The following is a 22,498-nucleotide window of genomic DNA, read 5'->3' as shown; positions in this document are numbered from 1 at the left end:
TGGCCATGGCTGGAAACTCACAGCCCCGGACGCCTGGGTTCCCTCCCCCAAGCACTCACCGCCCCGAACTGCCAGGGGAGAGCGCCCCATAGCGCCCCCCCGCCAGCCCCCATAGCGCCCCCCAGCCCAATGAGTCACGCCAGACATGGGGGTCTCTCTTGGTTTCTTTTACTGGCTCTGTCGGCTCATAAGGCACGGGGGGGGGGGGGGGGGGGGGACTGATCTGGTTCTTAAACCAAATTCACAGTGTGCACCCAGCTGCGGATTTCAACTGATTTCACTTTACCTCCGTTTAAGAACCTGAATTAAGGTTAAACTGAATTAAGAGCGTCCAGATGGGGATTTAAACCAGTTTGACCAGACCAGTTGTTTGAGTGAATTCAGCACATCCACACGGGGCTTTAAACCGGTTTAACTCCTTCTTAGAGCGAATTCAGAGCATCCACACAGCGATTTAAACTGGTTCTCAAACCAGATTAAGTCACAGTGGACCTGTGTCTGCCACACGCAGGGGAATCGAAGTGACGCCCGGTTCCTCCTCACCCCCCCCCCCCCCCGGTGGCTACATTCTCCAGGCTGTGCGGCCGGGGGGTCCTGGGGCTCTGGGATCAACAAGCTCCCCCCTGAAAATGCTGGGGGGCCATGAGCATGTCCCACTGCCCTTGTGCACCCCGCACTGTCGAGGGGTCCAGGGTGAAGCCGGAGAGAGGCCTGGGGGGCTCTTGGCAGTGGCCCCACTGGGGCAGTGGATTCTCTGGGGCGCCGTGAGGGACTGAGGTGCTGGGGGGGTGAGAACCCCCATTTCACAGTACAGGCCGCCCCCTATCGCAGGGGGAAGAGGCATTAAGTGCACTAAAATGTGGGGTGCTGCAGAAGACCCCTGAAATGCTCAGTGATGGGGGGCAACTGGGGAGCTGGGGGGGAGGGGCCCCATCCTTCAATCACTGGGAGATGGGGGGCAGCCAGGGTCACCCCAACTCCCAGGGGAGGCTTAACGCCCCCCGCACACACCGTATTGGGGCGACAGGAGGCGCTGGCCGGGCTGGGGGCTGCCCCAGCATTTCAGGCCGAGCTGTGGGGGGCCCCGGCCGGGCCGGGGGGGGCGTCGTCCCCCAGGATCTGGCAGAGCTCGGCCAGGCGCTGCTGAACCCGGGGGACCCCGGCCAGCTGCGTCTCCAGCCGCTGCTTCTCCTCGGTCAGCGAGAGCCGGGCGGCCGCGTCCAGACGCTCCAGCTTCCAGCCGCCCTCCCCGTCGAACTGCAGCACGTGGGTGTGGTACTTCCTGGGGGGGGGGCAGGGTCAGTGGGGCCCCTGACTCCCGTCCCGCAGCCCCCCGGCCCGGCCGGTGCCCCTCACTCCCGACCCGCAGCCCCCCGGCCCGGCCGGCGCCCCTCACTCCCGCCCCGCAGCCCCCCAGCCCGGCCAGCGCCACTCACTCCCGACCCGCAGCCCCTGCTAGCCCAGCCCCGCCCCCCCCAGCCCTGCCAGTGCCCCTCACTCCTGACCCGCAGCCCCCCAGCCCGGCCAGCGCCCCTCACTCCCGCCCCGCAGCCCCCTGAGGCCCCCAGCCCGGCCGGTGCCCCTCACTCCCGTCCCGCAGCCCCCCGTCCCGGCCAGCGCCCCTCACTCCCGACCCGCAGCCCCCTGAGGCCCCCAGCCCGGCCGGTGCCCCTCACTCCCATCCCGCAGCCCCCCAGCCCGGCTGGCGCCCCTCACTCCCGACCCGCAGCCCCCCAGCCCGGCCCCGCCCCCCAGCCCTGCCGGTGCCCCTCACTCCCGACCCGCAGCCCCTGCTAGCCCCGCCCTGCCCCCCCCCAGCCCGGCCAGCGCCCCTCACTCCTGACCCGCATCCCCCCGGCCCGGCCAGCGCCCCTCACTCCCAACCCGCAGCCCCCCAGCCCGGCCAGCGCCCCTCATTCCTGACCCGCAGCCCCTGCTAGCCCAGCCCCGCCCCCCCCAGCCCGGCCGGCGCCCCTCACTCCCGCCCCACAGCCCCTGCTAGCCCAGCCCTGCCCCCCAGCTCGGCCGGCGTCCCTCACTCCCGCCCCACAGCCCCCTGGGGCCCCCAGCCCGGCCGGCTCCCGGGGAGGGACATGGGGGCTGCTGGGAGAGGGGCCAGGGGACTAAGCGGGGGGGACCCATGGGGGGCTCAGGGAGAAGTGGGCAGAGAATCGGGGGGTGCTGTGCAGGGGGGGCCGGGAGGAGGGGTGGGGGGAGGGGGTGATATATACGGGGGGGGGGGTTGAGGAGGTCCCTGCTGTGGGGACACTTGGCTGGACACTCCCCCCCCCCGCCCCCTCCTGCATTGGGGGTCAGGGTTAAGGTCAGAGGTCAGGGACTGGTTGAGGTCAGAGGTCGGATCAGGATCGGGGAGTGCCCCCCCATCGCAGGGGGGAGGAGTCAGGGAAGGGGGGATGTACCATGGAGATGGGGGTGCATGGGAAGTACCATAGTGTGTTGGGGGGGGAGAGAATGGGGAGGAGGGGCTGGGGCTGGGTTGTACCATAGCAGAGGAGGCTGGGCCATACCATAGGAATGTCTGGGGCTGGGAATGGGATGTACCATAGCTGGGGGGGAATGGAACATACCATAGTGAGTGTTGGGAGGAAACTGAGATGTACCATAGTGTGTGGGGGTGAATGGGATGCATCATGTCGGAGGGGGGTGTGTGTGAATGGGATGTTCCAGGATGGAACATACCATAGTAGTGGCTGGGGCTGCGAATGGGACATACCATAGCGAGCATTGGGGGGAAAACTGGGATGTACCATAGCAGGGGAGAGTGGCACATGCCATAGGGAGGGAGTCTGGGGCTGGGAATGGGACATACCATAGCAGTGGGGAGACTGGGACGTACCATAGCAAGGGGGGGGAGAAGAGGCTGTACCATGGCAGTGGGAGGAATGGGATGTACCATAGCAGGGTCATGATGGGACGTACCATAGGAGGAGCTGGAAATGGGACAGATTTTGGGGGTGAGAATGGGATGTACCATAGCACGTGTGGGATGGAACATACCATAGGAGTGGCTGGGGCTGGGACTGGGCTGTACCATAGCAAGTGTCGAGGGGAGAATGGGATGTACCATAGAAGGGGAGGGAATGGGACATACCACAGTGGGGGAGGGGGAAATGGGACGTACCATAGTGAGGGCCGGTGGGTGATGGAGAGCAGCGAGATCCCAGCATCCTTTGCGGCTTGGAAGATGCGCCCCTCTACATCGATGCTCACGGCGCTGGTGCACTCGTCCAGCAGGGCGTACTGCGGCCTGGGGGGCAGACGTGAGGCTGGGGGGGGCAGCCCCCCTGAGCCAACTCCCCCCAACCCCACAGCACCTCCCCCTGGCAGCAAGGGGAGCAGCTACCACCCCGCCCTGTCCTCCCACTCCCTCCCCCATCACCCCCCCGGGGGGGCAGGGACTCAGCCGCAGGGGGGCGGAGGGGGGAATCCACGTGGGGGGAGGGGCATCCCGGGGGGAGGGTCACTGACCTGTGATAGAACATCCGGGCCATCCCCATTCGCTGCTTCTCACCCCCCGACAGGACGTCCTTCCAATCGCTGACGGCCTCCCAGCCTGGCCCCGCCCCCGCGGGGGGAAGAAGATGCCTCATTGGTCATTCACTCGGGGGGGGGTTAGCTCTTCCCCCATCACCCCCTGCCCCCCACCCAATCCCCCCCACTCTGCCCCATCCCCCCTATGGCCCCCCAACCACATCTCCCCATTGCCCCCCTGCCCTGATCACCCCCACTCTGCCCCATCCCCCCATGGCCCCCCCACTCCATCCCCCCTATGGCCCCCCTGCCCTGATCACCCCCACTCTGCCCCATCCCCCCATGGTCCCCCTGCCCTGATCACCCCCACTCTGCCCCATCCCCCCTATGGCCCCCCCACCCCATCCCCCCCACTCTGCCCCATCCCCCCATGGCCCCCCACCCCATCCCCCCCACTCTGCCCCATCCCCCCATGGCCCCCGCACCCACCTCCCTCCCGCTGGACGATGTAGTTGAGGCTGACGACATTGAGAATCTGCTCCAGGTGGGCGTCCGTCAGCCCCTTCCGCGCCATGTCCTGGGCGGTGTCGGGGTAGATCACCTGGTCCCGCAGGGAGCCCACCGACATGTAGGGCCTACGGGAAACATGGGGGGTTAACAAACTGCCGGGCCCCCCTGCGCTGACCCACCGGCCCCCACACACCTCCCAGAGCCGGGGAGAGAACCCAGGCGTCCGGGCTGCCCGCACCTCTGGGGGACGTAGAACATGCGCTGGGGGGGCGGTTTGTAGAGGACCCCCCCGTAGGCCGGCCAGAGGCCCCCGAGGATACGGAACAGGGAGCTCTTCCCGCAGCCATTGGGGCCGGTGATGAGAAGATGCATGTCCCCGTCCACCTGCAGGGGGAGCCAGAGAGACGTGAGACACCCCCCCCCGACCTGCAGGGGGGCAGAGGGGGAAACCTGCCCCCCAGCTCCCCCACTCCCCCGATTTCCGCTGGCTCTGCCCCCTCCAGCGCCCCCCACAGCCTCTCCCTCAGCCCCCTTCGCTCCCTAGCCCCCCCCCCCAGCTCTGCCAGTGCCCCTCACTCCCGACCCGCAGCCCCTGCCCCCCAGCCCTGCCGGTGCCCCTCACTCCCGACCCGCAGCCCCTGCCCCCCAGCCCTGCCCCCCCCAGCCCTGCCGGTGCCCCTCACTCCCGACCCGCAGACCCTGCCCCCCAGCCCTGCCCCCTCCCCCAGCCCTGCCGGTGCCCCTCACTCCCGACCCGCAGCCCCTGCCCCCCAGCCCTGCCGGTGCCCCTCACTCCCGACCCGCAGCCCCTGCCCCCCAGCCCTGCCGGTGCCCCTCACTCCCGACCCGCAGCCCCTGCCAGCCCGGCCCTGGGCTCCCCTTTACCCTGAGGTTCAGGCTGGCCACCACCACGTCCCCGGTGGGGGTGATAATTGGGATGTTTTCACAGATGATTCCATTTTCCACATCCACGACCCGGCCTGGGGGTGGACGGAGGCAAAGGGGGGAGGGCAGAGAGAGAGAATTAATGGCAAGGCCCCTCCCCTCCAGCAGGGGGCGCAGCTGCGCGGGGACACACACACGGGGGGGGGCGCGGGGCCCCTCCCCTCCAGTGGGGGGCACGGGGACACACACACATTTCAGAGAAGACCCATTTTAGCGGGACCCACAAAAATGGCTGCCCCCGGCTCACCGCGAATGCTGAGGGGCCCCTCCACGCGCACCCCGTGTCTCATGGCGGCCATGGCCTGGTCCCCGCCCTCCTCCGCCTCGCCGGGCCGGGCAAAGCGCCCGCGCTGCACGTCCTCAAAGACATGGAACATCTCATAGACCCGGGCGGTGTAACCGGCCAGCTCCGTCACCTGCGGGGCAGGGAGTTAGAACCCAGGCGTCCGGGCTCCCAGCCCCCCCGCCCCCTCCCCTCCCAGAGCGGGGGAGAGAACCCAGGCATCCGGGCTCCCAGCCCCCCCCCGCCCCCTCCCCTCCCAGAGCAGGGGAGAGAACCCAGGCGTCCGGGCTCCCAGCCCCCCCGCCCCCTCCCCTCCCAGAGCAGGGGAGAGAACCCAGGCGTCCGGGCTCCCAGCCCCCCCGCCCCCTCCCCTCCCAGAGCGGGGGAGAGAACCCAGGCGTCCGGGCACCCCCTCACCTCCTTGTAGGCGGCCATGACTCTTTCGGCGGCGTCGGCAGCCGCGGTGAGCAGGTTCCTGGCCGTGGTAAAGGCCTCGGTCCTCTCGCCGATCAGCTCCTCCTCCTTCATGTCCAGCGCCGCCCGCTTCACCTGCTCTGAGTCTGGGGGGGAGCGGGAATCAGGGGGGACAGATCTACCCCCCTGGTCCCCCGCGGCCGCCCCCAACACGCTCTGCCTCTCCCAGCACCCCAAGCGCCCCCCCGGCCGGCCCCATGTCCCGCAGCCCAGCCCGCACCGGGCCAGCGCCCCCTTCTGGCAGCCCCCCCCCCCCCCGCGGCTCCCCACTGCCCTGCCCTGACGGGGCCCACCCCACCCTGGGGGGCACAAATGGGGGACTCTTGCGTGGGAGCAGAGCGGCCATTTCACTCGGGACCTGGCCCTGGGGCGCCCGCGGCCGGGATCCCACGTCCGGGGCCCACCGTTCCGGAAGGACGAGCCGGGAGAACCGGCCTGCGGGCGAGAGACGCAAAGGGGGGACCGGACCCCCGTCTACGTGGGGAGCGGGCTCGTCCGTCCAGCCCAGGAAGGCCAAACACGATCCAGCCTGGGAATCAGGGGCCGGCCTTTCCAGGGGAGATTCGGGCCGTGCTGGGCTCTCGCTCGCTAGCCGTTTGGACTCAAGGTGGGACGGGGCTGGAGGTGTTTTCGGGGCAGGCAGTGGGGCGGATGAGGGTCGCCTTGGTCCCGATGCGTGGCTGCCGGAGAATCGAAACGGGGGCTCGGCCGGGGCAGGCGGGATGGGGCACGTTTTGGGGAGCAGGCGGGATCGCTGCGTGGGAAGCACCAGCCCGGCAAGGAAGAGACGGGCGGCCTGCGGGCTTGAGGCTAACGCCGAATCGCCGGCTGAAAACCAGGCCCAAGTCCTGGCGACTGGGAGAGAGGAGGGTGTCCTTGGCCAGCGCCAGGCTCGGGAGTTCCCGTCCAGACCGACATGGCTTGTCCGCGGGAGGCGAACGCGACGGGGGAACCAGCGCAGGGCAGACAGCGAGAGCGGCGCTGACTCGACGACGCGAGACCCGCGGGGGGTTGAACCCCGGTGGACGCAGCCAGGGAGGGGACGAGACCGCGGGCGCGGAACGGAGAAGGAAAGAGGAGAATCGTGGAACGGCGGGCGGCTCGGCGAGGGGGGAGCAGGGCAGGGGCCGGCAACGCCCTGAGCCTGGGAGCCAAGCGCCGGCTGGCCTATTTCCACCTCACTGGGCCAGGCCCGGAGGGCGGTGCTTGGCTCCCTCGGCGGCTGGTTCGCCCAGTTCCCGGGGGGTGCGATCCAGCCGCCGGCTCCCGTCCGGCTTCGCAGCGCGACGGGGCCCCTCGGGAACGCGGCTGGGTGCCCGCTGCCTGCGCCGTCCGAGGGGGGCTGGGGTGGGACCGGCGTGGCCGCGCTGCAGGCGGGGGCCAGGCCAGGAACAAACTGGAGATAGCGACTCAGCCTCCGTCCTGTCCTCACCCGGGCACCCCTCCAGCCTTCCCCAGAGCCCCCCAGTGTCCCCAGCCTTCCCCAGCCCCCCCCAGCTCACCGCTCTCCGAGTAGCCGGTGGCCGTGACAATGGGCACGGCCACCATGACCAGCCCGGCCGCGCTCCACACGTACTTCATGAGGAATTGCTCCAGCATCACGTACCAGAGACGCTGCAGCAGCACCAGGTCCAGGTGGGCGGCCAGTGCCCCATAGCACCGCTGCAGCAGGGCCAGCTCCGCCTGCGGGGGGCGACAGGGAGCGTCAGGGGCCCAGCTCCACCCGCGGGGGGCGACAGAGAGCATCGGGGGGGGCCACAGGGAGCCTCGGGGGCCCGGCTCCACCCGCGGGGGGCGACAGAGAGCGTCGGGGGGGGGCCACAGGGAGCGTCAGGGGCCCGGCTCCGCCCGCGGGGGGCCACAGGGAGCATCAGGGGGGCAACAGAGAGCATCGGGGGGGACACAGGGAGCGTCAGGGGCCCGGCTCCACCCGCCGGGGGCGACAGGGAGCGTCGGGGGGGGGCCACAGGGAGCCTCGGGGGCCTGGCTCCGTCCGCGGGGGGGGGGGCGAGTGAGGGACTTGGGGGAACCCACGCCCGGGACCCCCCAGTGGTGCGGATTGTGCACTAAACAGGCTGGAGGGGAGATGGGGGGTGATTAGGGGGTGCTGGGTGGGGGAGGGTTGGAGTTAGTGGCGCTGGGGATGGGGAGCCCTTCTGGGGTGCCAGTGGTGGCACGGAATGGGGCGCTTAACCCCAGAAAGGGAAACTGAGGAAGAGAGAGAAGGAAGTAGAACCAAGGCGAGAACCCAGGTGTCCTGGCTGCCAGACCCCCCACACACACACACAGCTGGGGGGAACCCAGGCGTCCTGGCTGCCAGACCCCCCCACACACACACAACTGGGGGGAACCCAGGTGTCCTGGCTGCCAGCCCCCCCACACACACACAGCTGGGGGAACCCAGGGCAGGACTGAGGAAGTGGGGCAGGCGGGTGCAAGGGGTGACTCAGGGGTGAGTCCCCAGCGAGCAGCCCCGGGCAGGGGCCTGTCCCGGGTCAGTCCCGGGTCAAACAGCCCCGCACACGGCCTGGGGGGAACTGGGCGGGAGAGAGACGTAAACAAGGCGGAGAGACTGCGAAGCCGGAGCTCCCGGGGCTGCTGGCCCTTTAAATCCCCCCCACTCCCCTCCCAGAGCCGGGGAGAGAACCCAGGAGTCCGGGATCTCAGCCCCACCCCCCCGCTCTAATCACCGGACACCCCCCCCCCAAGAGCTGGGGAGAGAACCCAGGAGTCCGGGATCCCAGCCCCCCCCCCCCGCTCTAATCACCGGACACCCCCCCAAGAGCTGGGGAGAGAACCCAGGAGTCCTGGCGATCAACCCCCCGACCCTGCTCTAACCACCAGCCCCCACTCCCCCCCCCCCAAGAGCCGGGGAGAGAACCCAGGAGTCCGGGCTCCCATCCCGCCCCCCCTGCTCTAACCACCAGCTCCCACTCCCATCCCAGAGCCGGGAGAGAACCCAGGAATCCGGGATCCCAGCCCACCCTGCTCTAACCACCAGATACATCCCCCACCCCAGAGCCGGGGGAGAACCCAGGCGTCCGGGCCCCAGCCACCCCCCCCCCTGCTCTAATCACCGGACACCCCCCACCCCCAAGAGCTGGGGAGAGAACCCAGGAGTCCTGGCGATCAACCCCCCCACCCTGCTCTAACCACCAGCCCCCACTCTCCCCCCCCCCCCAAGAGCCGGGGAGAGAACCCAGGCGTCCGGGCTCCCAGCCCCTCCCGCTCTAACCACCAGCCCCCACTCCCCTCCCAGAGCCGGGGAGAGAACCCAGGAGTCCGGGCTCCCAGCCCGCCCCCCCTGCTCTAACCACCAGCTCCCACTCCCCTCCCAGAGCTGGGAGAGAACCCAGGCATCCGGGCCCCAGCCCCCCCGTGCCCCGGCACCTGGTGCCCTCCGTAGAAGGCGATCTCCTCGGCGTTGGCCACCACCCGGGCGTGCATGTAGCGCAGATCCCCCTTGCGCCGGGCCTCCTCGGCCACCAGCTCCCCGAAGCGGGGCGAGCAGCCCCGCAGCACCTTGGCCGTCAGGCCGACCACCAGGCCGGCGATGGCCGAGGGCCAGGCCGTGCCGGCCCCCTTGGCCCGGGCCGCCCCCAGCAGGGCGTAGGAGGTGACGGCCACGTCCAGCACCGGCTTGGTCAGGTTGGAGTAGAGGTGGGCCACGGAGCCGGCGAAGGCCACCAGGTCCTCGGTGAGCGACTGGTCCGGCGCCCGCAGGCGCCCGTCCATGGTGCTGACGCGGTAGTAGGTCTGGGCGCGGAAGTAGAGCCCGTAGGCGTGGGCCACCAGGCGGCCGCGGAAGGCCAGGCCCAGCCGGCCCTCCAGGTAGCGGATGGCGCTGTTGACGAAGGTGGCGGGCACGGCGATGAGAAGCCACTGGAGCAGCAGCCAGGCGAAGCGCCGGGGGCTCTTGCGGACGATGGAGCGGGCCAGGCGCCCGTCCAGCCGGGCCACGTAGACCGAGAGGAAGGTGCGGCTGGCCAGGGCGGCCGAGTGCAGGGCCAGCAGCCCCGTCTCCGGGCACAGCGGGCCGGGGAACAGGAGCCGCAGCAGGCGCACCAGCCGTCGCAGGAAAGCCCGGTTGACGCCGGGCGCGGCGTCTTCTTCCGGCCACTGAGCCACGGGCCGGCCGTGGCCCGAGTCAGGCCCGGGCTCCGCGCTCCCCGCGTCGGCCCCGGGCGCCGCGCCGGTGGCCCTGGGCTCAGCGCCGGTGGCCCCGGGCTCCGTGCCGGTCGAGGCGCCCACGGGCCCCGGGGCCACGGGCCGGGAGCCCGCGGTGGCCCGGCGCAGCAGCGGGTACAGTTTCCGGGCGCCCAGGGCCGCCACCGTCAGGGCCACGGCCGCCCTCCTGGCCGTCACCCCCCCGGGCCAGCCGGCCGGCCGCCCGGCTCGCGGACCACGGCATGGGGGTGCCACGGGACTGCCCCCCCCCGCTTCACGGCGCTGGCCCTTTAAGAGCCCCGCACCCCCATGCACCGTCCTGCTCTGCGCTCAGCTGGGAGCGAAGTGTCAAGTCCGGCTCCGCCCCTGTCCCACAATGCCCTGCGGGGGGGGGGGGCGGGCACTGCTGCGGGGAAGCCCCGCACCGGGCACTAGGTGGCGCTGGGGCTCCACGGATGGGCCACGAGGGGCGGGACCTGGGTTCGGGGCGGGGTTAATTCTAGGGGGTGTGGCTATGTGCATCCTGGGGGGTAAGGGGAGGAACTGAGATCCGAACCTGGCCCGGCCCCCATTGCAATCAGGAGTGACTCCGGATTGAGCCCCCGGGAACTGAGATCCGAAGGGGGACTGACACCAGATTGGCCCCAGGGGAGCTGAGCTCACAACCTGTCCCTGTCCCCATTGCAATCGGCGGTGACTCTGCATTGAACTGGGGGGGGGGCTGAGATACGAAGGGGGTGACTCTGGATTGAGCCGGGGGGGGCTGAGAAGCAAAGGGGGGTGACTCCGGATTGACCTGGGGGGGGGCTGAGAAACAAAGGGGGGTGACTCCGGATTGACCCGGGGGGGCTGAGAAGCGAAGGGGGGTGACTCCGGATTGAGCCCGGGGGGGCTGAGAAGCGAAGGGGGTGACTCCAGATTGAACCCGGGGGGCTGAGATCCGAAGGGGGGTGACTCCGGATTGACCCAGGGGGGCTGAGAAGCGAAGGGGGGTGACTCCGGATTGACCCGGGGGGGGGGGGGGGGGGGAGAGAGGCTGAGATGTGAATCGGTCCCTCGGGGGCACCCGCGCTCAGGGTGCAGGAGCCTGAACAGGCCCATGGAGGGGGGGGGGGGAGGGCTTCCCGGGCAGCCCTGGAATCCCTTCCCCTCATATTCATTCTCATGACACCCCCGTGGCCGGGCCCCCCACGCCCCACGTCTGGCCAGCCCAGCACGCGACACCTCTCCCCTCCGTCCCCCAGCTCGGGACCTGCGCTCAGCTCCTCGCTCTAGGCCTTGGCCCGGCACGGGGGTCCCTCGGGCTCTTCGGGGTGCACTCTGTTCCGGCTGGTCCTGACTCTGCCCCAACCTAACTAGACGGGGGAAACTGAGGCACAGAGCAGGGGCAGCAGCCGGCAGAGGGAGCTGGGCCGGGAACCTGCCGTCCTAGGTCCACAGTCCGGGGCTGCTATCGCGGGCATGTGATCTCCATGGCGGGGGCAAAGGGTGGAGTCCCCGGGGGGGGCAGTTACCTCCCCAGCCCCCGGGGGATGTTTTACAGCCCAGCTTCTCCAGGGCGCGGCAGCCTGAGCTCGGCCAAAGGGCAGGAACTGGGTGAGAGAGATAGAAAGCCCTGCTCCCTTCCCGCCCCGGTCTGCCGGTGCCCCTCACTCCATACCTGCAGCCCCTGCTAGCCTGGACCTGCCCCCCCAGCCCTGCTGCTGCCCCTCACTCCCGACCCACAGCCCCCTGCTAGCCCAGCCCTGCCGGCGCCCCTCACTCCCGACCCGCAGGCCCTGCCAGCCCATCCTGATCTATCCTCCATTAATTTATCTAGTTCTTTTTTGAATCCTGTTATGGTCTCGGCCTTCACAACATCCTCTGGCGAGGAGTTCCACAGGTTGACTGTGCGTTGGTGAAGAAATACTTCGTTTGTTTTAAACCTGCTGCCTGTTCATTTCATTTGGTGGCCCCTAGTTCTTGTGTTATGAGAAGGAGTAAATAACATTTCCTGATCTATTTTCTCTACACCAGTCATGATTGTATAGACCTCTATCATATCTCCCCTTAGCCGTCTCTTTTCCAAGCTGAAAAGTCCCAGTCTTGTTAATCTTTCCCCGTACAGAAGCCGTTCCAGACCCCCCTAATCAGTTTTGTCGCCCTTTTCTGAATCTTTTCCAATGCCAATAGATCTTTTTGAGATGGGGCGACCACATCTGCCCGCAGTATTCAAGATGTGGACGTACCATGGGTTTATATAGAGGCAACAGGATATTTTCTCTCCTATTATCTATCCCAGGGGTCGGCAACCTTTCAGAAGTGCTGTGTCGAGTCTTCATTTCTTCACTGTAATTGAAGGTTTTGCGTATCAGTCATACATTTGAACGTTTTTAGAAGGTCTCTATCAGTCTATAATACAGAACTAAACTATTGTTGTATGGAAAGTCAATAAGGTTTTTAAAATGTTTAAGAAGCTTCATTTCAAATTCAATTAAAATGCAGATCTCATCAGTTTAGTGTGATCCTTGCCCTTGCTGAGTTTTCCAGTATCTGGCCCGCCTTTGGATACTTTAAGCTGCACACAGGCTTCTGAGTGATCAGTTGTTAACTGGCTTGGCTCCAAGAGGGACAGAGGGCAGATTTCAGGTGTGAAGATACCTGTTCACACAGGTATGTGGATCCAAATGCGGAGAGCATTGCCAAGGCAATTTTCTTCAAACAGTTCCATTTCACTGGCAGGGACGTCCAGCAGGTCAGAATAGAGGCCCCATGATCTCTCTCGGTAGCTTCAAGTGCGCTCCGCAGAGCTCCAAACTTCGACGCCCACAATTCTGAGCTTTTTAACTGACCGAGCTGCATTTCGAAATCTTCAACACCCCTCCACTGAAATACAGACCAATCCAAGTCGCTTTCGTTCAACTTTTCAGGGTTCATTAGAAAAGAAAACATTGGGCCACATTGCTGGAAATCTTGAAATCTGTCAGAAAATTCCAGTTCCCGTTCTTGCATGTACTTTCCAATCTCATCGACGCTGACTGTGCAACGTGTCGATAGCTCTTTTACGTGTTGGAAGTAGCGGAAAGTCAAAGTTCGAATATCCCGAGAAAACACTGCTTGTTTTATAACAAATGCCTTCCAGGCTTCATAAAGATCCGGAACCGTTTGCCCTGCACCCTGGAGACGGAGGTTGAGTTCGTTTAGGTGAGCGGTGATATCAGTTAGAAACATGAGCTTACACAGCCATTTGTCATCATCCAGTTTGGGGTAGTTTGGTCCTTTTTCCGACAAAACGGCCTTGATGGCATCAAAACAGTTTACAATGCACACAAAAACCATGCCACGACTTAGCCCCCGAAAGTTGCTGTGAAGTGGAATGTCTCATAACACAAGAACAAGGGGCCACCAAATGAAATTAACAGGTAGCAAGTTTAAAACAAACACAAGAAAGTATTTTTTTCACACAACGCACTGTCAATCTCTGGGACTCCTTGCCAGAGGGGTGTTGTGAAGGCCAATACTATAACGGGGTTCAAAAGGGAGCTAGATAGATTTATGGAGGATAGGTTCATCAATGGCTATCAGCCAGGCTGGGCAGGGATGGTGTCCCTGGCCTCTGTTTGCCAGAGGCTGGGATTGGGTGACCGGGATGGATCACTTGATGACCTGTCTGTTCATTCCCTTTGGGGCACCTGGTATTGGCCACTGTCAGAGGACAGGGTACTAGGCTAGATGGACCTTTGGTCTGACCCGTCTGGCTGATCTTGTGTTCTTATGTTCTAAGCACTGTCCATCTCTTCTAGCAGTGCTTGAAATGGTCTGTGAGTCAAAGTAGGTCGAGCAACAAGGACATTCACGATTCGCACCAGTGTATTCATCACATTATTAAGCTCTGAATTAGAAATTTTAGCACACGGGTTTTCTTGATGGATGATACAGTGAAATTTGACCGTCAGGCGGCCAATTTGATCTTCAAGAAATTTTACAAATCCCTTGTTCTCTGACCATGGCAGGAGCACCATCTGTTGTCACACTAAATATTTTTCTGACGTCACCTCCTCATTCTTCAAAATAGTTTACAAAAACTTCTGCTATATCTTCCCCCCTTGTTGTGCCATGCAGGGGTTTTAGGCAATAAAGTTCCTCTGGATTTCATCGGAAGCACAATATCTTGCAACAACTGCCAAACATGGAGCGTTGTTTATATCCACGCTCTCCTCAACTGCTACGCTAAGCACTGCGGTGTCTTTCAATGCGGTCCTCTGCTTTTCCTTAATGTTTTCTGCCATTTCACTTACACATCTCTCAACTGGTCTGGCAGAGACAGGCAGGACTTTTATTCTAGATACGATCGCATGTTTATTTGGCAAATCATTGAACAAAACCTCCGAACTGCTGAGAAAAACTTCTTTGATATATTCCCCACCTGTAAACGGCTTTCCGTTTTTTGCAATGCACTGTACAATCTTGTAACTTCCTTCTGTGGCTTGATTTTTACTTACACTTAAGTATTTAAAAACACGGCTTTGCTTCTCATTCTCCTCCTGCCCTTTTGATCAATTCAGTCTTGTCTGCTTCGTCAAGAAAGGTTTTCTCGTGCCAGGGCCGCCCAGAGGATTCAGGGAGCCTGGGGCAAAGCAATTTCGGGGGAGCAGACATAAAAAAAGGTGCCACCCGCTGTGGCACTTGTACTCGCCGGGCGGTGCTCCGACTCTTCGGCGGCGGGTCCGTCACGTGCTTTGGGTCATTGTTGGCACTGAAGGACCCGCTGCCAAAGTGCTGCCGAAGTCCCGGGGCGCCGTCGGGTGAGTAAAAATTAAAAAGGTGCCTCTAGCCAGGAAAGGGATTCTCGGCAAATTGCCCCACTTGCCCCCCTCTGGGCGGCCCTGTCTCGTGCTTCATTTCAAAACGTCGTCGAACACTTGATGTGCGACAAACAACACTGTCAGAACAGAAAGCCCAAACAGCTCGGTCCTTCCTGTGAATAAATCTGAATGTGTCTGTCCAAGTGTAGATCAATCTCTGATAATGTTCATATGAGTTTACATTGCGCCTCTTCGTATCACCTTGTCGGGGGGGCTACCCACGTGGGACCTCGGTTTTCACGAGACTTCTACAAAGCCTCATGTAGAAACTTTGTCCAGGGGCTCGCTAGAGATCAGACACACTCCCGGCCTCGGGGGTCAGACGCCAGCACCTGCTTTTGGGAACCCCCCTGTGAACGGCCCCGGGACACCCCAGAGGGAGCAGCACATCCAGCCCACCTGGCCAGTGCGGAGCGAGTGAGTGTGCATGTGTGTGAGTGTGTCTGTGTGTGTGAGTGTTTATGTGTGTGTGTCTGTGTGTGTGTCTGTGTGTGAGTGTGTGTGTGTGTGTGAGTGTGTCTGTGTGTGTATGAGTGTCTGTGTGTGAGTGTTTGCACGAGTCTGTGAGTATTTGTGTGTGTGTTTATGTGTGTGTCTGTGTGAGTGTGTCTGTGTGTGTGTGTGTTTATGTGTGTGTGTGAGGGTCTCTGTGTGTGTGAGTGTTTGTGTCTGAGTCTCTGTGTGTTTCTGTGTCTGTGTGTGAGTGTGTCTCTGTGTGAGTGTTTGTGTGTGTGTCTGCCCCCCCGCCCCGTTAAGCACTTCCGGTGCGGTCCAGGGAGCCGCTTCCGCCTCGCTAGGTGTCATGGCCGCGCTTCCGGTCTCCGGCGGGGGCGCTTCCGGTGGCACGAGGGAAGTGTTTCCGCCCAGCTGGGGGCGGGGGGGGGGGGGCGGGTCTCCTGACGGAAATTCCGGGGATGGGGCGCGGCAACTTCCGGTGCGGAAGCCGGGCGCTCATTGGTGGGAAGCGGCCCGGAGGGGCGGGGCCTCCTGCTCGGTCCCTATTTCCGGTGGGGGCGGGGCCGCGTGGGGACCAACCGGAACCAGCCCGAGGAGCCGAGTCCTGGTGCGGGGCCGCCGGAGAGTGACCCGGGGCGGGGCCGTGGGGCGGGGGGCTATGGGGGGCGGGGCGGGTGATGGGGGGCGGGGCAGGGGGCTATGGGGCAGGGAGGGGGGGCGGGTGATGGGGGGCTGGGGCGGGGAGTGGGGCGGCGGGTGATGTGGGGGCTGGGCGGGGAGTGGGGTGGCGGGTGATGGGGGGGCGGGGCAGGGGGCTATGGGGCAGGGGAGGGGGGGCGGGTGATGGGGGGCTGGGCGGGGGGCTATGGGGCAGGGAGGGGCGGCGGGTGATGGGGGGGCGGGGCAGGGGGCTATGGGGCAGGGAGGGGGGGCGGGTGATGGGGGGCTGGGCGGGGGGCTATGGGGCAGGGAGTGGGGCGGCGGGTGATGGGGGGGCGGGGCAGGGGGGCTATGGGGCAGGGAGGGGGGGCGGGTGATGGGGGGCTGGGCGGGGGGCTATGGGGCAGGGAGGGGCGGCGGGTGATGGGGGGCGGGGCAGGGAGTGGGGCGGCGGGTGATGTGGGGGCTGGGCAGGGAGTGGGGCGGCGGGTGATGTGGGGGCTGGGCAGGGGGCTATGGGGCAGGGAGTGGGGCGGCGGGTGATGGGGGGGGCTGGGCAGGGAGTGGGGCGGCGGGTGATGGGGGGGCTGGGCAGGGAGTGGGGCGGCGGGTGATGGGGGGCTGGGCAGGGAGTGGGGCGGCGGGTGATGGGGGGCGGGGCGGGGAGTGGGGCGGCGGGGTGGTGGGGGGCTGGGCAGGGAGTGGGGTGGCGGGTGATGTGGGGCTGGGCGGGGAGTGGGGCGGCGGGTGATGGGGGGGCGGGGCAGGGAGTGGGGTGGCGGGTGATGGGGGGCTGGGCAGGGAGTGGGGCGGCGGGTGATGGGGGGCTGGGCAGGGAGTGGGGCGGCGGGTGATGGGGGGGGCGGGGCAGGGGGCTATGGGGCAGGGAGGGGGGGCGGGTGATGGGGGGCTGGGCAGGGAGTGGGGCGGCGGGTGATGGGGGGGCGGGGCAGGGGGCTATGGGGCAGGGAGGGGGGGCGGGTGATGGGGGGGCTGGGCGGGGAGTGGGGCGGCGGGTGATGGGGGGCGGGGCGGGGAGTGGGGTGGCGGGTGATGGGGGGGCGGGGCAGGGGGCTATGGGGCAGGGAGTGGGGCGGCGGGTGATGGGGGGGCGGGGCAGGGGGCTATGGGGCAGGGAGGGGGGGCGGGTGATGGGGGGCTGGGCGGGGGGCTATGGGGCAGGGAGGGGCGGCGGGTGATGGGGGGCGGGGCAGGGAGTGGGGCGGCGGGTGATGTGGGGGCTGGGCAGGGAGTGGGGCGGCGGGTGATGTGGGGGCTGGGCAGGGGGCTATGGGGCAGGGAGTGGGGCGGCGGGTGATGGGGGGGCTGGGCAGGGAGTGGGGCGGCGGGTGATGGGGGGGCTGGGCAGGGAGTGGGGCGGCGGGTGATGGGGGGCTGGGCAGGGAGTGGGGCGGCGGGTGATGGGGGGCGGGGCGGGGAGTGGGGCGGCGGGTGGTGGGGGGCTGGGCAGGGAGTGGGGTGGCGGGTGATGTGGGGCTGGGCGGGGAGTGGGGCGGCGGGGTGATGGGGGGGGCGGGGCAGGGAGTGGGGTGGCGGGTGATGGGGGGCTGGGCAGGGAGTGGGGCGGCGGGTGATGGGGGGCTGGGCAGGGAGTGGGGCGGCGGGTGATGGGGGGGCGGGGCAGGGGGCTATGGGGCAGGGAGGGGGGGCGGGTGATGGGGGGCTGGGCAGGGAGTGGGGCGGCGGGTGATGGGGGGGCGGGGCAGGGGGCTATGGGGCAGGGAGGGGGGGCGGGTGATGGGGGGCTGGGCGGGGAGTGGGGCGGCGGGTGATGGGGGGCGGGGCGGGGAGTGGGGCGCGGGTGGTGGGGGGCTGGGCAGGGAGTGGGGCGGCGGGTGATGGGGGGCTGGGCAGGGAGTGGGGTGGCGGGTGATGGGGGGCTGGGCAGGGAGTGGGGCGGCGGGTGATGGGGGGGCGGGGCAGGGGGCTATGGGGCAGGGAGTGGGGCGGCGGGTGATGTGGGGGCTGGGGCAGGGAGTGGGGCGGCGGGTGATGTGGGGGCTGGGCAGGGGGCTATGGGGCAGGGAGTGGGGCGGCGGGTGATGGGGGGGCGGCGGGTGGTGGGGGGCTGGGCAGGGAGTGGGGCGGCGGGTGATGGGGGGCTGGGCAGGGAGTGGGGCGGCGGGGTGATGGGGGGGCTGGGCAGGGAGTGGGGCGGCGGGTGATGGGGGGGCTGGGCAGGGAGTGGGGCGGCGGGTGATGGGGGGCTGGGCAGGGAGTGGGGCGGCGGGTGATGGGGGGCGGGGCAGGGGGCTATGGGGCAGGGAGGGGGGCGGGTGATGGGGGCTGGGCAGGGAGTGGGGCGGCGGGTGATGTGGGGGCTGGGCAGGGAGTGGGGCGGCGGGTGATGTGGGGGCTGGGCAGGGAGTGGGGCGGCGGGGTGATGTGGGGGCTGGGCAGGGAGTGGGGCGGCGGGTGATGGGGGGCTGGGCAGGGAGTGGGGCGGCGGGTGATGGGGGGGCGGGGCAGGGGGCTATGGGGCAGGGAGGGGGGGCGGGTGATGGGGGGCTGGGCAGGGAGTGGGGCGGCGGGTGATGGGGGGGCTGGGCAGGGAGTGGGGCGGCAGGAGATCTCTGGCAGTGTCTCTGGGGTGTGGGGTTCACTCTCTCTCTCTCCCCCCCCAGCCCCCCGTGGCCGCCATGAGCCTGCAGTGGACGGCCGTGGCCACGTTCCTCTACGCCGAGGTCTTCGCCGTCCTGCTGCTCTGCATCCCCTTCATCTCCGCGCCCAGGTGGGGCCCCGAGCCGGGCGCTTCGGGGGCCCTGGGGGTGGGCGGGGAGCCTGCCCCACTGCTGGGGGGCTGGGCTGGCCTCCTGGGGGACGGTGGCTCCATCTCCCATTCCCCCGGTAGGGGGGCTCCCCTCTGCTGGGGTCCTGGCTCAGTCACCCCCGTCTCTGGCTTGGGGGACCCTGGGTCTGGTTCTGTCCCCATATCCCTGCAGGGCTGGGGCGGGGGGCCTGGGGGGCTGGGTGTGTGATCGTCTCCCGCCCCCGGCAGATGGCAGAAAATCTTCCGGTCCCGCCTGGTGCGGCTGGTGGTGACCTACGGGAACACGTTCTTCGTGGTGCTCATCGTCATCCTCGTCCTGCTGCTGCTTGGTGAGCGGGGCGGGGGCTGGGCAGGGGGCGCTCTCCCCCGGCAGGGCACTGGGGGGTGCTGTGCTGTGGGGGGGCTGGGCAGGGGGTGCTCTCCCCCGGCAGGGCACTGGGGGGTGCTGTGGTGTGGGGGGGCTGGGGCAGGGGGCGCTCTCCCCCGGCAGGGCACTGGGGGGCGCTGTGCTGTGGGGGGGGGGCTAGGCAAGGGGCGCTCTCCCCCGGCAGGGCACTGGGGGGCGCTGTGCTGTGGGGGGGGCTAGGCAAGGGGCGCTCTCCCCCGGCAGGGCACTGGGGGGCGCTGTGCTGGGGGGGCTAGGCAAGGGGAGCTCTCCCCCGGCAGGGCACTGGGGGGAGCTGGGCTGGGGGGGACTGGGCAGGGGGCGCTCTCCCCGGGCAGGGCCGGGTGCCAGGGCACATGCTTTCTCCTTGTAACCCAACCTCCTTGGGTTGCGGGCCTGGGAGCCCGGACTCCTGGGTTCTCTCCCCGGCTCTGGGAGGGGAGTGGGGTCTGGTGGTTAGAGCAGGGGACTGGGAGCCCGGACTCCTGGGTTCTCTCCCCGGCTCTGGGAGGGGAGTGGGGGTCTGGTGGTTAGAGCAGGGGACTGGGAGCCAGGACTCCTGGGTTCTCTCCCCGGCTCTGGGAGTTGGGTGGGGGCTGGGAGCCCAGACTCCTGGGTTCCACCCGGCGCGTTAACCCCTCCCTGCCCCCAGATGCCGTGCGTGAGATTCAGAAGTACGACGACGTGACGGAGAAGGTGAATCTGCAGAACAACCCGGGCGCCGTGGAGCACTTCCACATGAAACTCTTCCGGGCCCAGCGCAACCTCTACCTGGCCGGCTTCTCCCTGCTGCTGTCCTTGTGAGCGGGGGGGTGGAGTGAGGGGCACCGGCAGAGCTGGGGGGGGGGGGTCAGAGCCGGGCTAGCAGGGGCTGCGGGTGGGGAGTGAGGGGCACCGGCAGAGCTTGGGGGGGCAGGGCTGGGCTAGCAGGGGGCTGCGGGTCGGGAGTGAGGGGCACCGGCAGAACTGGGGGGGGGGGGGCAGAGCCGGGCTAGCAGGGGCTGTGGGTCGGGAGTGAGGGGCGCCAGCAGAACTGGGGGGCCCCCGCCAGGGGCTGCGTCTCGGTCCCAGGCGAGTGGCCCCTCCGCCGTTAACCCCTCGCTGCCCTGGCTCCCCACAGCCTCCTGCGCCGGCTGGTGACGCTGATCTCCCAGCAGGCCACGCTCCTGGCCTCCAACGCGGCGTTCAAGAAGCAGGCGGAGGGCGCCAGTGACGCAGCCAGGAGATACATGGAGGACAACGACCAGCTGAAGAAGGTGGGGGGCGGGGCTGGTGCAGAGGGGGCGGGGCTCAAACCCACATCCCCTGGATCCCCTGGGCTGCCAGGCCTCTTGTGGGTCGAGCTGGGAGCCCGGGGGGGGGCGGGGGGGGGGGAGCCTCCAGTGGGATGTGAGTCCATGGGGGAGGGGGTTGGGCCCTATGGTTGTGGGGGTCTGGATGGCAGGGCCCTGGCTGGGGATGTGGGGTCCAGCTGGGGTCACCTGTCCCCCGTCTCCCCCCAGGAGCTGGAGGAGGCCGGCGTGGATGTCGGGGAGCGTCTGGCCGAGGGGCCGGGGGCCGCAGAGCAGAACGAGGTGCTGAAGGCGGAGCTCAAGGAGCTGAAGGAGGAGCTGGCCACTAGCAAGAGGGGTGAGGCCGGGGGGGATGTTGCACCCCTGCAGCAACTCGGGGGTTAAATCCTGAGGCTAGCATTGGCCTGGGTCACCCCGGGAGTCCTAGTCCAACCCCCCCACCCCCACTGGGGCATGTCTGCCTCGGCCTGGGCCACCCCATGGATCCCGGCCCCCCCTCCCGCTGGGGCACGTCCGCTTCGGCCTGGCTGCCCTGGCCTAACCCAACCGGTGTGGGGAAACTGAGGCAGCCCCTTGCCCGTGATCCCCTCCCGAGGCTGGAGGCGCTGCACAGCGGGGGGCTAAGGCAGCACCAGCCACGCTGGAGCCGTTCACCCGGTGGGGGGGGTGGTGGCCCTGCGGGGGCTAACCTGGCTGCTCCCCCCAGCGGTGGAGAAGGCGGAGAGTGAGGCGCTGGCCATGAGGAAGCAGGCCCAGGGGCTGACCCAGGAGTACGACCGGCTGCTGGAGGAACACGGCAAACTGCAGGTGGGGCCGCGGGGTCTAGCACAGGACTTGGGGCTGGGGAGCAGGACGGGGTGTCTGGGGCAGGCTCCCCCAGAGAGGCGGCCCCCTCCCACCACCAGGGGGCAGCACCGCCCTGCCAGGCTGGGAACCGCTGGCGGGGGGGGGGGGGGGGGGGTTAAGAGATCCCGGCTTGGGCTGTAATTAACCTGCTGTCAGCTGCGTGGGGGGGCGCAGGGCGGGAGTGAGGGGCACCGGCCGGGCAGGGGGGCTGCGGGTCGGGAGTGAGGGGCACCGGCCGGGCAGGGGGCTGCGGGTCGGGAGTGAGGGGCACCGGCCGGGCAGGGGGCAGGGGGCTGCGGGTCGGGAGTGAGGGGCACCGGCCGGGCTGGGGGGAGGGGGCTGCGGGTCGGGAGTGAGGGGCACCGGCAGGGCTGGGAGCAGGGGGCTGCGGGTCGGGAGTGAGGGGCACCGGCAGGGCTGGGGGGAGGGGGCTGCGGGTCGGGAGTGAGGGGCACCGGCCGGGCTGGGGGGAGGGGGCTGCGGGTCGGGAGTGAGGGGCACCGGCCGGGCTGGGGGGAGGGGGCTGCGGGGTCGGAGTGAGGGGCACCGGCAGGGCTGGGGGGGAGGGGGCTGCGGGTCGGGAGTGAGGGGCACCGGCAGGGCTGGGAGCAGGGGGCTGCGGGGTCGGGAGTGAGGGGCACCGGCAGGGCTGGGGGGGGGAGGGGGCTGCGGGTCGGGAGTGAGGGGGCACCGGCAGGGCTGGGGGACGGGGGCTGCGGGTCGGGAGTGAGGGGCACCGGCAGGGCTGGGGGACGGGGGCTGCGGGTCGGGAGTGAGGGGCACCGGCAGGGCTGGGAGCAGGGGGCTGCGGGTCGGGAGTGAGGGGCACCGGCAGGGCTGGGGGGAGGGGGTGGCCTGGCTCCGGCTCCTGCCCCTCCCTTGGCCCAGCCCGGCTGTGGGCTCCGTGCCCGGTGCCTCGTGATGGTTACGTGCAGACAGGTGCGTGGGGCCGGCTCCCAGCCAGGCGCGGTTGCCCAGCCCTGTCCCCATTGCCGGGGTGCGGCTCGGTGAGCCCGGGGGTGGGGCTCGGCTCGGCTCCGTGGGGCCCAGCCGCCGCTGGGGCATTTTTAACTAGCAGCGAGGGGGGGAGGTTACTGGGGGGCCGGGAGGGCTGTGGGTCAGGAGTGAGGGGCCCCTGGCTGGGGGGGGCTGCATGTGGGGAGCGAGGGTCACGGACAGAGGCAGGGGGGTGGCTGGGGGAGAACGGGGGGGCTGTCTGTCCTCCCCCCCTGACCCCGTGTCCGTCTGTCCCCAGATGCTGCAGGAGGGCCCAAAGGACAAGAAGGAGGAGTGACGGCTCTTCCCCTCCCCCCCGTCTGCCTCTGTTGCTTTCAGTGGGGTGGGGCCTCTCTT

At 68.0% G+C, this 22,498-nt stretch overlaps 2 protein-coding genes across 2 annotated transcripts; one reads left to right on the top strand and one right to left on the bottom strand.

Annotated features, from left to right (window-relative positions):
- Window positions 1-133: 133 nt before the first annotated feature.
- ABCD1 (ATP binding cassette subfamily D member 1) lies at window positions 134-13,189 on the bottom strand. Its single transcript, XM_065571004.1, has 11 exons — window positions 12,703-13,189; window positions 9,095-10,200; window positions 7,207-7,387; window positions 5,648-5,790; window positions 5,195-5,363; window positions 4,888-4,982; window positions 4,241-4,386; window positions 3,982-4,127; window positions 3,490-3,574; window positions 3,143-3,268; window positions 134-1,282 (listed from the first exon to the last, which is right to left on the bottom strand). Exons 1-11 carry the CDS (start codon window positions 13,187-13,189, stop codon window positions 1,063-1,065), a joined length of 2,904 nt encoding a protein of 967 aa, XP_065427076.1. The 3' UTR covers window positions 134-1,062.
- A 2,431-nt stretch (window positions 13,190-15,620) lies between these two features.
- Window positions 15,621-22,498, top strand: BCAP31 (B cell receptor associated protein 31). The gene is made up of 8 exons (XM_065570848.1): window positions 15,621-15,778; window positions 18,477-18,583; window positions 18,851-18,951; window positions 19,660-19,807; window positions 20,128-20,263; window positions 20,510-20,636; window positions 21,006-21,106; window positions 22,401-22,498. The coding sequence occupies exons 2-8, from the start codon at window positions 18,492-18,494 to the stop codon at window positions 22,437-22,439; spliced, it is 744 nt and encodes a 247-aa protein (XP_065426920.1). The 5' UTR covers window positions 15,621-15,778; window positions 18,477-18,491; the 3' UTR covers window positions 22,440-22,498.

Source organism: Chrysemys picta, chromosome 17 (genome assembly GCF_011386835.1).
Source record: "Chrysemys picta bellii isolate R12L10 chromosome 17, ASM1138683v2, whole genome shotgun sequence".
NCBI lineage: Eukaryota > Metazoa > Chordata > Testudines > Emydidae > Chrysemys > Chrysemys picta.
The sequence above is the reverse complement of the archived record's forward strand: the minus strand, read 5'-3'. Positions and strand labels throughout refer to the sequence as shown.

What these genes read in the sequence shown, in the direction of transcription:
- ABCD1 (XM_065571004.1), bottom strand. Translation starts at nt 13,189, where the DNA reads ATGGTTTTTGTGTGCATTGTAAACTGTTTTGATGCCATCAAGGCCGTT. An exon ending in TCATGGCCGCCTACAAGGAG is followed by an intron (nt 5,364 to 5,647) that starts GTGAGGGGGTGC and finishes CCTGCCCCGCAG; the next exon opens with GTGACGGAGCTGGCCGGTTA. An exon ending in CATCGTCCAGCGGGAGGGAG is followed by an intron (nt 3,575 to 3,981) that starts GTGGGTGCGGGG and finishes GGGCGGGGCCAG; the next exon opens with GCTGGGAGGCCGTCAGCGAT.
- BCAP31 (XM_065570848.1), top strand. Translation starts at nt 18,492, where the DNA reads ATGAGCCTGCAGTGGACGGCCGTGGCCACGTTCCTCTACGCCGAGGTC. An exon ending in CCCTTCATCTCCGCGCCCAG is followed by an intron (nt 18,584 to 18,850) that starts GTGGGGCCCCGA and finishes CGCCCCCGGCAG; the next exon opens with ATGGCAGAAAATCTTCCGGT. An exon ending in TTCTCCCTGCTGCTGTCCTT is followed by an intron (nt 19,808 to 20,127) that starts GTGAGCGGGGGG and finishes GGCTCCCCACAG; the next exon opens with CCTCCTGCGCCGGCTGGTGA.